This window comes from Ornithodoros turicata, chromosome 9 (genome assembly GCF_037126465.1).
Source record: "Ornithodoros turicata isolate Travis chromosome 9, ASM3712646v1, whole genome shotgun sequence".
Lineage (NCBI taxonomy): Eukaryota > Metazoa > Arthropoda > Arachnida > Ixodida > Argasidae > Ornithodoros > Ornithodoros turicata.
In genome coordinates this window covers 34,364,274-34,379,449 of record NC_088209.1, presented here as the reverse complement: position 1 = coordinate 34,379,449, position 15,176 = coordinate 34,364,274, and the positions used below count along the sequence as shown (strand labels likewise).

At 43.8% G+C, this 15,176-nt stretch overlaps 1 protein-coding gene and 1 long non-coding RNA gene across 2 annotated transcripts; both read left to right on the top strand.

Moving 5' to 3' along the window:
• Positions 1-726: 726 nt before the first annotated feature.
• On the top strand, positions 727-3,437 carry LOC135367915 (uncharacterized). The gene is made up of 4 exons (XR_010414581.1): positions 727-1,131; positions 1,407-1,659; positions 1,969-2,190; positions 2,673-3,437. It is a non-coding gene; the product is annotated as an uncharacterized LOC135367915 (long non-coding RNA).
• Positions 3,438-5,434: 1,997 nt separating this feature from the next.
• Positions 5,435-14,741, top strand: LOC135368709 (guanine nucleotide-binding protein-like 1). The gene is made up of 12 exons (XM_064602164.1): positions 5,435-5,619; positions 5,705-5,834; positions 5,910-6,006; positions 6,453-6,581; positions 6,662-6,802; positions 7,866-8,064; positions 8,913-8,996; positions 9,490-9,693; positions 11,098-11,276; positions 11,630-11,777; positions 12,548-12,691; positions 14,512-14,741. Exons 1-12 carry the CDS (start codon positions 5,538-5,540, stop codon positions 14,715-14,717), a joined length of 1,743 nt encoding a protein of 580 aa, XP_064458234.1. The 5' UTR covers positions 5,435-5,537; the 3' UTR covers positions 14,718-14,741.
• Positions 14,742-15,176: the final 435 nt, after the last annotated feature.

The following is a 15,176-nucleotide window of genomic DNA, read 5'->3' as shown; positions in this document are numbered from 1 at the left end:
GGCCTCGCCTGTGGTGTAGTTCTGTTGAATGTGTACTAATAACTATATAGTTATCCCTGCAGAGCGAAGTGATGTGCAAGCAGCATCAATGCAGCATGCTGGCCGTTGCCGAGATAGCATTTATGTGGTATTTTAGAATGCAGCCCTTTTTTTTTTTTTTTTTTGGACAAATGCCCCAGATCCAAGTCTCTGAGCTCTGTTCACTTGAAAGGCCCTCAGCCCAATTGAATGATCTTGTCAGTAGGTGATCTGGCTTTTATTGTTTAAATTTTGCAAGCAGATTCAATTACGTTGGTGATACTTGGACCATACCAATAAGCTGTCGGAAAGGGCATATATTTTCCGTTGCTGCGGCTCTATAACTAGATGAGTTAGAAAAGCATTGGAGACTCAATTTCTATAGCTAATAACTGCATGTACTATACACTTAAACAGTAATGTCATGGCTATTTTAAATGATTTGTGTCGAGCTAGCTGCATGCTACGGAGCACTTTCTTGCACTTTTTTGGGTTCTTTTAGTATTTCAGGGGGATGCGACTTAATGGAAGTCTGGGACATGGACATCCGAAGCTACCTCCAGATCCTCAATCCAGCTATCTTCTTGCTGCTGTACTGGTGATATGGTCCTCACAATTTTGCAATATCGCAAGCATTTGAGAATTAATTTGCCACGTGTAGGTAAAAAAAAAGTCTGAGATTACTACTTGGTAATATGTGGTTATGCATCATTAACGGAGCACAGCGAAGATAATGCTGAACGTGATGACGATGAGACCATGGTGATGACCTGTACCAGCATTAGATTGACATGTGGTCATTTGTAATCGATCAGAATGACTTTAATGCAAAATCGTATTCAGTAAAGTGCCTGTGTCCGCAGGTATACTCAGTTTATAACATCAGGAATTTTAAACTGGCATTTGCTTTGTGGATTCTGTCTTTCCTCCTTTCTATCAGTTTCAGGAAAAGACTGGTGTTTGACCTGACTTGCACAGAAGGCTCTTAGACATGGGTCTCTCAATAACGGGCCTCGTGGTGTCCGACTACGGCTGGATCCTTTATCAGTGTCCGTGGGATTATTGCACAGCAAAAACGTTTTGTCATTGGTGCTGTTGGAATGTGAATAAGAAGTGAGTCAGAATGAATTTAAATGAATTAGTTCTTGTCATCTAATAGTGCTGTGTTCTTTTCAAACTCAGTTTGTAAAATACATGCCTGAGCCTGTATTGATACTGTAAAAATGTAAATTGTGATAACAATCTTCGACATTGTTCATTAAAACCTGAAGCATTTATTTACACCACTAAATATTTTTTTTTACAGATTAAATTTTAATGACATTCATAGTGACATATGAACTGCCTTTAACTCAATATTGACTGATAATAATGTAATCTTTGCTTAGCAACATCTTGGTTCACCGCCTCGCAAGTGATCAGCACCATTGTTGTCAGCAGCGGCAGCACCACAACCACCACCAGCACCACGCAAGACATCCCTGAAATTGGAATGCCGACCCTTCAAGAACATCGACTGCACAGCTTGGACTTCATGCCACACCTCAGTTTGTGACATCACTGGCTCCTTTATCGGTGTCCACAGGATTATTGCATGGCAAAATTGTTTGTCATTGGTGCTGTTGGAGTGTGACGTAGGAAGTGAGTAAAGAAACTTTTAAATGAATTTAAATAAATTATTTAGTTTACGCCTCATCTATAATGGTGCGGTATTCTTTTCAATTTCAGTTTGTAAAACACCTACCCAAGCCAGTATTTACAATGTAAAAATGTAAACTGTCTTAACAATCCTCAACATTGTTCGCCAAATCCTGAAGCTCTTATTTATGTCACTGAACTTTTGACTATCTTTTTTTTTTTTTTTAGGATTAAGTTTTAATCACACTCATAGCGAGACATGCACTGCCTTTAACTCAATGTTGAGTGATACTCATGTAATCTTTTTTTTAGTAATATCCATGCCCACCGCCTCGCACCACCACCACACAACACGTCCATGGAATTGGAATCTGCATCAGCAGCACCACGCAACCTTCAAGAACATCGACTGCCCAGCTTGGACTGAACGCCACACCTCAGTTTGTGACATCACAGGCTCCTTTATCGGCGTCCACAAGATTATTGCATGGCAAAATTGTTCACCATTGGTGCTGTTGGAATGTGACAGAAGAAGTGAGTAAGGAAACTACCAAGTGAATTTGTTTATGTGTCATCTAATTGCAGGGGCAGATCCAGACCCGTTTTCTTTTTTTTTTTTTTGGGGGGGGGGGGGTTCTTTGTCGGAGCGCATAGTGGGGGAGAGGAGAGAGGGAAATCCAATGAACTGATAGTTTTTTTTTGTTTGTCGGGGAGAGGCAATCGCCCCCCCCCCCCCCCCCCCCGGGGCCTGCCATTGTCTAATGGCGTTCTTTTAAAATTCTGTCCCGTCCCTAAGCCAGTATTTATAACGTAAAAATGTAAACAGTCTTAAAAATCATCGACATTGTTCATCAAATCCTGAAGCATTTATTTATGCTGCTGAACTTTTCACTACTCTCATTTTCTTTTTTCTTTTTTTGCACGATTTAATTTTAATGACACTCATGGGGAGACATGAACTGCCTTTAACTCAATATTGAGTGACAATCATGTAATCTGTGTTTTGTAACATCCAGGCCCACTGCCTTGCACCACCAACACCACAAGACATCCCTGGAATTGGAATCAGCACCATAGTTGTCAGCAGCAGCAGCAGCACCACCACCACGCAAGACATCGCTGGAATTGGAATGCCGGCCCTTCAAGAACATCGACTGCACAGCTTGGACTCAACGCCACACCTCAGTTTGGACATCAAGAACCGCTCGGAGAAGCCATATAGGACCACAGACATTGGGCTCTGCCGTATTCAACTGGACTTCAAGGTTTTTGTTTGCACCGTTGGACATTGTTAGATTGTGCCTTTGTTATGTACGTTGGAACACTGTTTTGTTAGATTGTGCTTTCATACTGATGGCATTGCGGGCATGTACAGGTATAGCTATAGGCATAGGCATAGCACTGGTCCCATGTCCCAAAATTTTCTATTTATTAAATTCCTATTTTGATTGCAATTTCTGTATACGTCCATATCCCTTTAAATAGCCAGTTCCTCTACCGCCACTTGGCCCACGAACGCGCTGGTTGCACTCTGTCCTTGCACTCTGTGTCCTTGCATGCTGTGTGAATGTTTCTGTGTTAATCAGAGTCGAACAAAAATAGTTTATCTGCGCATTGCAGTAACCGCGTTGACCACAAATTGGTATCTTTTTCGGTCTCTCGATGTGCACACTCTGATGTGTGTGTGTGGCTCTGTGGTGCAAGTGTGGTATGTGTGTGCGTACGTACGCAAATGTGTGCATGGTGTTCTGTCTCTCTACTAACACCTCCTGTCGAGTGCATGGACAGAGTGCAGCTGTGAACGTAGCTTATTCCTGAAACGACTCGGTAGGATCCGCCAAGTCGTTTGGGGGGGGGGGGGGGGAGGTAGTTAACTTTGTTGCCTGCTATGCCACTGATGTCTGCATCTCCTTTGAATACGTAATGGTATAGGAGGTATACTTGTTTGGTTTTATTGTAAATACATTTTCATTGTTAGTTTTACATTGATAGAGTGTGTTTTATTTTCTCAGCTTGTACAGAATTAATGCCGTACAGATTTAAACAGAGTAATTAAAAATTCAATTGTTGTGTGTGCAGATCTTGGATAAATGTTACATTATTCGCTATTCCAGTTTGTGTTTTTCTGCTAACCTTTGATGTTAGTGTAAGCAAAGTGTTTCTTTGTGCCTATTAAAATTTTGATGTATAGAACGCATACTTGTTGATTTGATATTAAAATGTCCGTTACATATTTTTCCATATGTTGGATAAGTGTTTAATGAATTGCTCCCTGTGTTTTCTGCATCTGTATAATGTTTCTATAAACAAATTGTTTGTTTCTGTGTCTACTGTACATTTTTGTGGGCTCAAATTTTGGATAAACATCTTACGAATCAAACTGTTTCCGTTTTCTATTATGTGCAGTGTCATCTTAAATGCGTTTGTGTGTATTAAAAATTTTGATGTATAATAAATGTTAGGTGTCCTCTGAATCAACATGTCTATGTATTTGAAATGTGCATATTTGTGATAAATGTTGTGTGAATCAACCCAATACAGCTTTGGTTTGTGTATTCTGCTTATGCATGTCTATAGATAACTCGAGCAAATATGTAAGAGGCAGGTGAGCTGGTGTGATTTTCCTTGAGTATGAGAAGGAGAAACGAAGAAGGGATGAACTCAACTTGTTTGTTGTAAATCAAACTTTATACCTATTCAAATTTCAGTGTACAATAAATACTGGTTTAATTTTATGGTGATTTTGTACAACAATTGTACTATCGTATGTTGAATTGAATTTTGTTTAGTTTTTATGTCTTTGGCAGATATTCCATAGTGCATAAAGAAAATGTAGTGAACTGGTGAAGTATGCAATGTCCAATCAATTGGGCTCATAGAACCAATTATGTAATATTGACGCAAGATTAGTAGAACCCCCTAGAATGAAGCTGGTGAAGCCGCACCTGATGAACACTGAGGTGATGTGGTCCGTATACATTACGAAGTAGGTAGGTTTGAAGCTGTATTTACAAAAATTGTTAGTGCAACCAGACCATTGAACTTTACTCCACTATATACTGTTCTGACGTTTCAGTGTAGTGAGGTAAAAACCATCTAAGGAAGGTTGCTGCCTTGGGAAGTTGAATCGCTTTGGGCATTAGGAAAAACCCACTATGCCAGCAATGATACACATACCTGAAACAACTGACGAAGCCCAATGACCACCACCACACCCTGCCAATGAAAAACAACAACAGTTGCAACACCACGTTCGAATTCTGACGCTGGCTCTGCTGTCTGGGTGTCTTCCTCACGCGAGTGTCGGCCCAGTTCTTCGTGAAGTCCGCCCAGGACGGACAATTCGTGCCCCTCGAACAACATATAGTGCAACACCGGCAGATTTATCGGCAACATCACACAAACAAACCGAAGCTCCTCGAGCATGCAATTCTGGATAAATTGCTGGCCTTGGCTAAATCGGCGAAATCCACGCGTGTCAATGTCTATCAGGCATCAGTATGCAGGGATGCAGGATCCCACTTCCACTCCATTTCCAAGACTTCCACACATCGCACACACTCCGCATCTCCACTTTTCGTCTTTTCCCAGTCGCTGGATTCAGGTTCAGGTGCAGGTTCGCCTGGCCTAATCCCTTTTACATCAGGGCCATGGACTTACTTCGTTCCTGGACCTAAACCCGTTTGAATCAGGGCGGCCTCGCAGGTGCCAGCCAGTGCCAGCAGGTGTCAGTGCCAGCGCACGAGAAGTTTCTTCCTTCCTAACTGACTTAGTCCGATCCGAATCCAATCCAATCCAATTTCAGCCGTCGAAGCTGTCGTGCGTGGTTCCGAATCTGTGTTTACCTGCGGTGTTTTCGTGGGCTATATTGCACTGACAGTATGCCACAGGGTGGTAGGAAAGTCCCATTTAGCGCCAAACAAAAGAAAGTTCAGCTTCAGCACAAACGTGAAAGAAAGAAAGGTAATAATAACTGGCGTATCGCTGCCTGCATAGTGCATGGCGAGAGGGTTGCGTGATATAATACGGGAACATTTCACTACCACAGCCCACGATGGTGCTCAGCCTGCAAATATCGAGACAGAACGAAAGAAGGCTCCTACAGAAAGTATGTCTTTGGGAGACGTGATCCGCATCAATGTTCAACCGGGAGCTGATGGGCAGGCGAGGTCCAGTAGGTGCGCGATTTGCTTTGAAAAAGGTGTATACGTGTGGTCTAGTCACGTGGGTTACCTGGGAAAATCTCATTCCAGAGTCTTTCGGTATGCTCTTCACTTCAAACGTGAAACACCAGAGGAACTGAATAGACGCAAAATGCGATCCCGCGAGCCTTACCAAGTTCTGCCAGAGGTACCATTTCACATATTGTTGAAGCTTGTAGGGGCTAAAAAAATTAATACCGTAGTCACACGGCAAACCTAAGGCCGTTAGCGGAACGTCCGTAACTTCACCCGTAGCTCAACCATCATTTTGAATCACATCGTTCTCTGTCCTGATTTGTTGAAAACAGGAGGCTTACGGCTTTTTTTGTGACAATTATGTACGACATAATTGTCACAAAAAAAGGTGTACTCCTCCCATTGCAACAACTCAGGGCAGAGAGCAATGTCATTCGAAATGATGGTCGGGTTACAGGTGACTTTACAGGTGAGTTACGGCCGTTCCGCTAATGGCCTTAAGGTAGCCATCTGACTGGGTATAAGAAAGTTGCCATCAGTAGCTGCAAATGACAGTACCGTGTCAGGTTTCATGAGTGGATGGTCTTCTGAACAGTGATTCCGTTGTGCTCTTTGTAGGAAGCTTTGGAGACGACTCCCGACGAGTTCTTCCGGCCAGGGTCAGCACTTGACATGCCCCAGCGTCCTCCTTGGAACAGATCAATGAGCAAAGAAGCTCTTGAAGCACGGGAGATGCAATACTTCAGGGTAGATGGCGCTAGTTCCCACAACCTTTCTTGCAACCTTTGTGTCATCTCACTTTAATAGCACTGCATGTGATCTTGCAGGAATATGTGGAAGGCATTGAGAAAAACTTTTCCGATGCTGACTTGAGTTACTTCGAGCTAAACTTGGAAACGTGGAGGCAGCTGTGGAGGGTGCTCGAAATGTCTGAAGTAATCCTTCTAGTGGCTGACATCCGCCATCCTGTAAATATATGTTTTTACGTCTTTCCGACATGCTGGTTGTCCTTGCTGTCCTTACTGTGTTCGGGATGCAGCTGTATGATGACCAGTCCTTTCGGAGCAACTGTAGGCAAATGCGAAATGCTAGCCTCCCCTGACAACGTCCCACGTACCAACGTATCCCTTATGTATCCCATAATTAGTGGTGTGACTTTCTGACACCTGATAACACCATTGTCACGAAAGACATGTCACTTAACGTAACTGATATAAAAAAGGAAAAAGAAGAAAAAGAAGCTGTTAGAAAGGAAAATATAAGCTTCACTTTCTAAGTTTCTAATTTCTTTGCCATCCTGACTTACTTAGGAGACTGAGAGAATAGGTAGTTAGCAAGCGAGCTGGTGATATAGATCCGTACTGAAAAAAACCTCCCGAGACGAGGGCCACGGAAAAAAAGGGCACAAACACAACGAAGTCTCAAACACAGCTGAAAGTTTATTACAAGACTCGGACATTTAAACACACAGCAACTTCCCTAACGTGGGGCTGAAGGTCAGGGAAGGACGACTGACACATTTCGCAGAGGACGTGATAGAAAAGGTCTCCTTCAGCAATGTCTTAGTAAGGTCATGCGAGCATGCTCTTAAAGTAAAAAACAAGGATTTCTCATCATAACTTGTTAAGCATTTACATGATTGTTCAAATTGCATTCCTTTGTGGCCAGAGGGAAGGTGACCTTACTAAGATATTGTTGAGGGAGACTCTTTCTATTATGTCCTCTGGGAAATGTGTCAGTCGTCCTTCCCGACTTTCTGCCCTGCTTTAGGAAAGTTGTTGTGTGTTGCCTTCTCTCCCACTTGAACTTCCAGCTGTGTTTGAGACTTTGTTATGTTTGTGCCCTTTTTTCTGTGTCCCTCGTCTCGGGGGTTTCTTCAGTATGGATTTACTTAGGACACTTGAAATAGCTGTCTATTCAAGGGCTGTTGAATTTTATCTCCAAATTGGGCACACATTAGAAGTGCAAGTGGATACGGTTCACAAATAAACTGCTGGAAACTGACAAAAATGTGCTCTTATTAACACGCAGGTGTTACACTTCCCACCAGCTCTGTTCACACATGTGACGAAGCGACTACAGAAACAAGTGATCCTGGTTCTAAATAAAATTGACCTTGTCCCAGACCAGTTGACTTGCGCTTGGATGGATTTCTTCCAAAAACAATTTCCCGGTCTGCGTGTGCTGCCTTTTGCTTCCTATGCCGGTATGAAGGTCAAAGGAAAGCGAGGTATGTTATACTGCCATACAAACTACCACAGGTGATCATGTGGAAAGTTTTCGTGCCCTGGCACGTACAGCAATGCTGTCCTAGGTGAAGCGGAAGGATTGAAATGAGATTCATTCTGCAATGTGAAGCGAGCAAAACTATACCAAAAAAACAGTACAACTGAGACGAAGTGTACTGTTCAAGTGAAGACAAGGATGAGAATCTTAAAGCAATGCTCATACATTTCAAGTTTCCCTCACTGAAGTGGCAACGGCAAAGTTCACAGTTTCAGTACTGCTGACCACTAACTGTATATGATATATATCGGTTTCGTGACATGTCATCGAATGCCATTTCATCGAATCAGAGGCAAACGCTTTTTCTCGCAGCAACATGCGAAATACGTAAAAGGCTCTCCTGACCTAACCTTAGTCAGTCTCTCCAACGTGTGAAATACGTAAAACGCTCTCTTGGCCTAACCCTGGTCAGGCGTTCAATAAAATGTCGTCGATAAAACTACGTCAATAAAACGGCGTTCGATGAAATGAGCGAACACCATATATATCGTAGTGAGTCTCTTCTAAACGCACCAGCCTCGTCATAAGCGTTTGGGAGCTCTGAAAAGCTCCCATAAATACGTACAGCTTCCCAAGATAAGAGAATCTGAGCAACATGTCAGCAAAGGAGCACTTGCTTTCCAGCAGCTTGTCACACATTAAGTAGATGATATTTTTGTCACTTAGAGTACAAGAGGCATTGTTCTACCATAAAGTAATTTTTTCAATGAACTTTGTTGTTTGTGCCTATGCTAGTGTATTGTACTTCAGAGTTGATCTTGCTTGTGAAACGTTTCTCCTTATATCCTTCAGGGAAACGCCAAGGAAAGCTGAAAATGGCATTTGAGGCTTGCAAGGAGCTAATTGCAATCTGCGAGGATCTTGTCGGAAGCAAAGGTAGGCCTTAGGTATTTATGCAGACGAGATAGTGTTAATAACCTTTGTGAACTTCAAAGTACTTAAATAATTGAGGGAATATGCTAAGAAACTCTGGTCATTGCCTTGCATCGATGCATTGTAAGGGGGTCCATTTGAAGAGGAAACAAATTGCATATTGAAATGTAACTGATTTGGGATTGCAGTTACCTTACAATAAATATTAATTATACTGAGCAGGGCTATTTCACTTCAAGTACCGTAGACACCATGTTTACTTTTGTTTTGGTCGGGTATTTGCGTGAAATAGTCAGTGAAAACCTGGAAAAGTCATGGAATTCGAAGTAATGCAAAGAGGAGAACCAGTGTCTGGAAGTTGGTGTTGAAGGATTACCCAAACATCTTTCATCGTCGCATGTACCACCACATTTGAAATTGGTATCTCTGTAATGAACTTTGAACTGGAAGCTCCATACATGTGTACAACATTAGTGTTTAATGAACTTGCGTGCAGTGGATCTCTCAAGTTGGAGACGGAAAATTGACGAAGAATTTGCTGATGGAGACAAAGGGGACGATGACGACGACGACTATGATGATGATGATGATGATGATAAGGGTGGTCCTGACGCAGACGAGTTGGAGGTGGCACCACAGGACACAGGATTCTACCAAGAGGAGCGGTACAAGGATGGTGTCCTTACCCTTGGTTTCGTTGGTGTGTCTTTAAGTCCCTTTTTTCGCTCTGGTATTGTTGTTTACTGGTGTGCCGACACAAACAGTCAAATGCAATTTGCATCCAGAGAATGCTCCTCTCCAGTCACACCATTAGTGTGAGCCTCCGCCGTACTTCTTGGTTCTCGTAAGCATATCATCTCACACGCAGCCCCTCTCTAACGAAACCTCTGAGCTTCTTGCCGTGATGCCACTCTCGGATAAGTTGTGGTACTTGTGGTGCCTATTTTCTGCGCATGTGCTGTAAAAACTTTAAAAAATTTCCTCGTGTACTGTAAAACTTGGAATGTAGGTTCGTGTCGTTGCAGATTACTGTCTTTTACCTTTATCCGGCATAACTTGGGGTGAAGTGTTGCCTTCCTTTCCTTTAAGTCCTTTAAGAAAAAAAGCCCCGTCCGGATCTACCACAGGGTTGTGTAGTATAGTTCACTTCAGCTAAAATCCAAAAATCCCTGAAAATGAACTTGCAGAAGTACAAAGTCAGTCATCAATAGAGGAATGGGAAAAACCCAACTAACCAATAGAGGGACCGGAGAACGTTAAGCACGAGGCATTCAGCAAACTCGCTCGACATCTCGTGTCTGTCTGAAATGAATGGGACATTCTCCTTATTTATTTTCCATCCGATTTTTACCCACATAGCCCAATTTTACAACCCCTGAAGTAAATCCTGACCCCTATCCCCGATCTTGGAAACGCAGAAAACCGAAAAACACAAAGTTCTCGAGTATAGTTGTCATCAGCTGAGCTCGTTTCTGAGGGCTCAGGAGGAGGAGGAGGAGGAGGAGTGTCGTTGGGAGGAACCCGAGAGGTCTGCCTGCCTGATTAGGCGGCATGTTTCTCGGGAAGGGAAGGGTGGTGGAGAGGAGGAGAGGAAAGGGTGAAGTGGAAGACCGAGCGGAATCCACTCGGGGGGAGGATAGCTGCGTCCATGGGCCGACTTCAGGGGAACTGTGCCGGCATACGCCTATTACACATCTGAGGGAAACCCAGGAAAAACCCCAGACGGCACAGCCGGCCCGCGGATTCGAACCGCGGACCTCCCAGTCTCCAAGCGCACGCGTTACCGCTGCGCCACCGGAGCTGGTCTGAGGGCTCAGTTCTTTCAAAAAGCAGCATTCCTTAAACAGCAAGGTACACGGTCCGCATCCCTTACTTCACTTAGCACTTGGAGCTCGTGGAGTCTTGGTGACTTAGCGAGCTTCGTTTTCTGCTCCTGGCTGTAGTGAAGGGAATCCTAATAAAGCTCCGGGTTAAAAGATGTGACAGGCCCAGATCCCACAGGGTTGGGCCAGCCTGTTCCATGTCGATATCTAAGTGTGTGTGACCAGTAAGTGTCTGTGAAATAAATTGGGTGCTCCTCTTAGTCCCTTCTTGATCCCATCAGGCCACCCTAATGTTGGCAAGTCTTCACTGCTGAATGCCATCATGGGCAAGAAGGTGGTGAGTGTCTCCCGTACCCCTGGGCACACCAAGCACTTCCAGACCATCTTCCTCACACCAAAAGTTCGACTTTGTGACTGTCCTGGTCTCGTGTTTCCTTCGTTGGTGCCCAAACCGTTGCAGGTAATTTCTATAAGCTCACTATGAGACTATCTTATTTCAGCTTCTTTTTTGAAGCCGCTTTACAAAAAAATTTCAGACTTGTGATACAAAGGCAATCAGTCCCTGCCATACCAATACACAAGCATCAGTGGGAAAATCATGCGTTCCTAAAAGTTTTCCGTATCAGTTAGGACTATTTTCAAAACTGTCAAAATTCAGTCATAAAAAGTCTCATTCACCCATAAAGAAAAGTTTCAAGATTGTAATAGACTAGTTACTGCGTGTTTATATTAACTTGCTGGTTTCCGGTCCTCATCAAGTGGGATCATGCTGCCCTTTAACGTGGGTGAGAAGTACATGGCAGTTTTGTACAGGTGCTGTCCGGCTGTTTCCCCGTTGCACAGCTGAGGGAGCCATATTCTGCAATCCAGTTCATGGCAGAGCGAGTGCCAGTACCACAGATATTAAAACTCGAATATCCTGAAGACTGCGAGGCTTGGAGTGCTCACACCATCTGTGAAGGTAAGCAATGCCACTGGTGCACACGCAACAACAGTTATGACATTCCTTGAGTAAATCCTCGAGGAATAGAAGGTCAATATTATTGATAGATAATTTTCGTTTCTGATACTGTACTACAGTGCAGTCCTGTTAATTTAAATTAAAGAAGAACTAAGGACAAAAAAAAAACAAAAAAAAACAGGTTTCGAAGTAAAGGGAGTCACTTAGAGTCGGGGCTTATAATGCACCAGATACTGGTTGCATCGGAGACGTGTCATGGCTCGTTAGGATGTGTCGCACATTTGTAGTCGTGTGGGGCTGGAAATATAAGAAGCTCGTTCATATTCCAAAACATCTATTTGCAGGCAAACATCAAAAACTTCTCGGGGCTAAAAATAATTTGTCATAGACCTTGCCATAAATACCTTCCCCAAACTGAGGGTCTGGATCGCCCCTGGTGTGAACCCACCTTTGTAGATAAACTTCACACTTAATAAGTAGACGTGTCTTCGACACACTGGCACACGTTCGGAAAATCCCGTGTGAACAAACCATTATCCATGGTCATACGTTCAAATTAATGGGCACTTTTCCAGGTCAATAGCACCTGAGTGTCAGTCTGAATTAAGAGAGTTTGAATTATCAGGATTGCACTGTACAGATCAGAAAGTCCATAAGAAAAGAATATTATCTCTAAGTGGTAGCTGTGCCTACTGCCTTGACTCTCGAGTGAGTGTACACTTTAGCTCTTCAACTAGCTTCCTCAAGGTGATTTGCGCAATTGAATGCAGCATGGGCGATACAGCGAGGCTTCTTAACCGCCAAAGCAGCTCGACCAGACGTGTACCGTGCAGCTAACAGCATCCTCCGAATGGCTCTGGATGGCCGGACGCTGTGCCTCGCATTTTATCCTCCAGGGTACACAAAGAACAAAGGTAGGCACTTCTCTTGACTCTTGAAGGTGTACAGACATCAATTCAACGAGTCTTTATGTCCCAGTGGGCTTTCAGGTTGCCACTGAACCATCCGCTTTTGTGTACGTGCGACGTAAATGATATTCGGTGAGAAATCGAGTCCTGAAAATGACTAATTTGGATCCGGTGGCAAATATCGGGCCTATTCGTGTACCGTATTTAGTCGTGTTTTTTTTCTTGAAAAACATAGCTATATGTGGGCATAATTTAAATACCACCTTTGTTCCGAGAACGACACTTTCGATTTTTGGAAACGCATCGCACTTAGGCCCACTGAATGCCACGCAGGTCTTCTTTGCAGACACAAGGCTCTCTGCTCTCTTTGTTTTCTTCACTGGCGCACCTGTGTTTCATTCACTGAAAAAACGCTGATTTGCACAGTGCTCGTTATAATCACTTTCCCCTCTCCTCCCCATATTCGATGTGTCCACCTCAATGGATGTCAGTGGCTTTGCCTTTCCTCCACGCCTCTTCATTCCTGTCGTGCGTGTGCCCGGGTGATCGCTATGACGCATAACTAGGGTTCTTCGTTTTCGGGTTAAACCCGATTTTTCCCGATAGTCCCCCCCCTTTCCCCCCGAACAAGTTTTCAGGAACTTGGGTAAAACCTCGATATCTACCCGAAATCCTTGCGGTCCTTCAACTTCAATCATAATATCAGCCAAGAGACCATTTCGTGACAACCTATTTATCCTCCTTTTACGATTCCTTCTTGCAAGAGTCAAAGACGAGCTTTTGTGGAACTCGGACAAGTGTTTGAATACCGCGGTCATTCACTGCCAGAGTTCAGAGCGGAAACATAAAGATGCTCGTTTCTTGTCCCAGTGTCACAACATTGGCTTGTTTCATATGCCTTTCGTTTCACCCGAAAATCCCCCGGTGACATATCGAACGGAGATTATAGCGCCCGATTTTTCCCTTCGAAACACTCCCAACTCGAAAAAACGAAGAACCCTATGCATAACGTGCGCAACATGAGCTGGCCATGCCACTAAATTCAGGGAGCGACTTGTACACAAAAACGTGGTTCAAGGAATGGGCGCTGCCATTACTGCTGCCACCCCGTGGTAATCACAGGAACTGTGCACAGGTGGACTGCTGTTTGCAGAATTCCTTCCTTTTCTCGTCTTTTGTGTTCTTTCATGTTCATTTTGTCTCCATTCATTTTCCCCCGCTCAGGAATGGGTGTAGAAAAGATATCGCATCCGCCAGCACTCCTCACGTGAACAACTGTGCATATCAGGCGCGGAAGCAATCAGTCTTCTTTTTCCTTTATCTTTCTAACATTGATACGCAACTCAAATGTTTACCGGGTTACTAGTCATATGCTGTTGGCTGAAAAAGTCTGGCACTATAGGTATATGCTAGCAGGAATGGTGATACGTGATGCAGGATATACAACAAAGAGGCAGATATTGAAAGGCCTGTTTAGTTCTGTGGCTTGTCGCAGAGAGAAGTAGACAGGCAGACAGCTTAGGAGGCAACAGAATCAGACTGCACTCGGCTCGCTAAGAACTCGAGCCCGTGAGCGCGCGTCAGCGTTTATTTTTGGCGCGTATCTTCCGGTGGCGCCGACCTGCGGCCGCTACAGTTCCATCCACTATGTTTCCAAAATGTTGTGGTATTGCATGTGTATGCCTGCGACTCCTAACATTGTTCCATTGCGCTCCACTCAAGATCTAATTGGATAGTTGCTGCAGTTTAGTTTGTCATTAGTGTGTGCTTGTTAAGTTATATTTATACTTCTCTGGCATACTATTAAGTCAAAGAAATGATTGCAGATAAATTCGAGCACAGTCCCCTGATGGCAAAGATTGCACGTATTCACGCTGGACGGAAGCTGCCTACCGAAGAAGATTCTGATCGTGCTTCGGAAAAGGGATCGTCCGACGACGACGAAAATGATGATGATGCTGACGATGAAGGAGATGATGAGGATGAGCCTGTTGCGCAAGCAAATAAGTTCGCTCTCCTTAGTGCTGCCTAAGTTAATAAAGTAACTATTACGAAACCTGCACCTCCATTTAGATTTGACGAAGATGTCAGTGGCGTGTGCTAGTTTATTTCTGTATAGCTGCACTGCACATGAACACATTGCAAGTTGGGCTTGTTGGTGCACTTGATACATACTGAAAAAATTTGCTTAAAGGCGAGGCGAACAGGACAAGAGCGTACTACTGAGTATTAAACAGTCAGTTGGTAGTATGTGCCAGTCCTATTAGCCTAGTCCTTGTCTATCTTTTTAGCATATTTTCAGTATGTATGCTTTTCCAGGTAGAACTGACATCAGGGTAACGGTTTGAGCAAGTAAAGCCACTGTGTAAAGGAGATGTACACTACTGACAGATGCTTGTGCCCAACTTGGCAGGACACCGGAAAGGAGCTGCAAATGGACAGAGCAACATGCCGGCATCAGGGGTGTCGTTCCTTTTAGCTCCCGCGTACA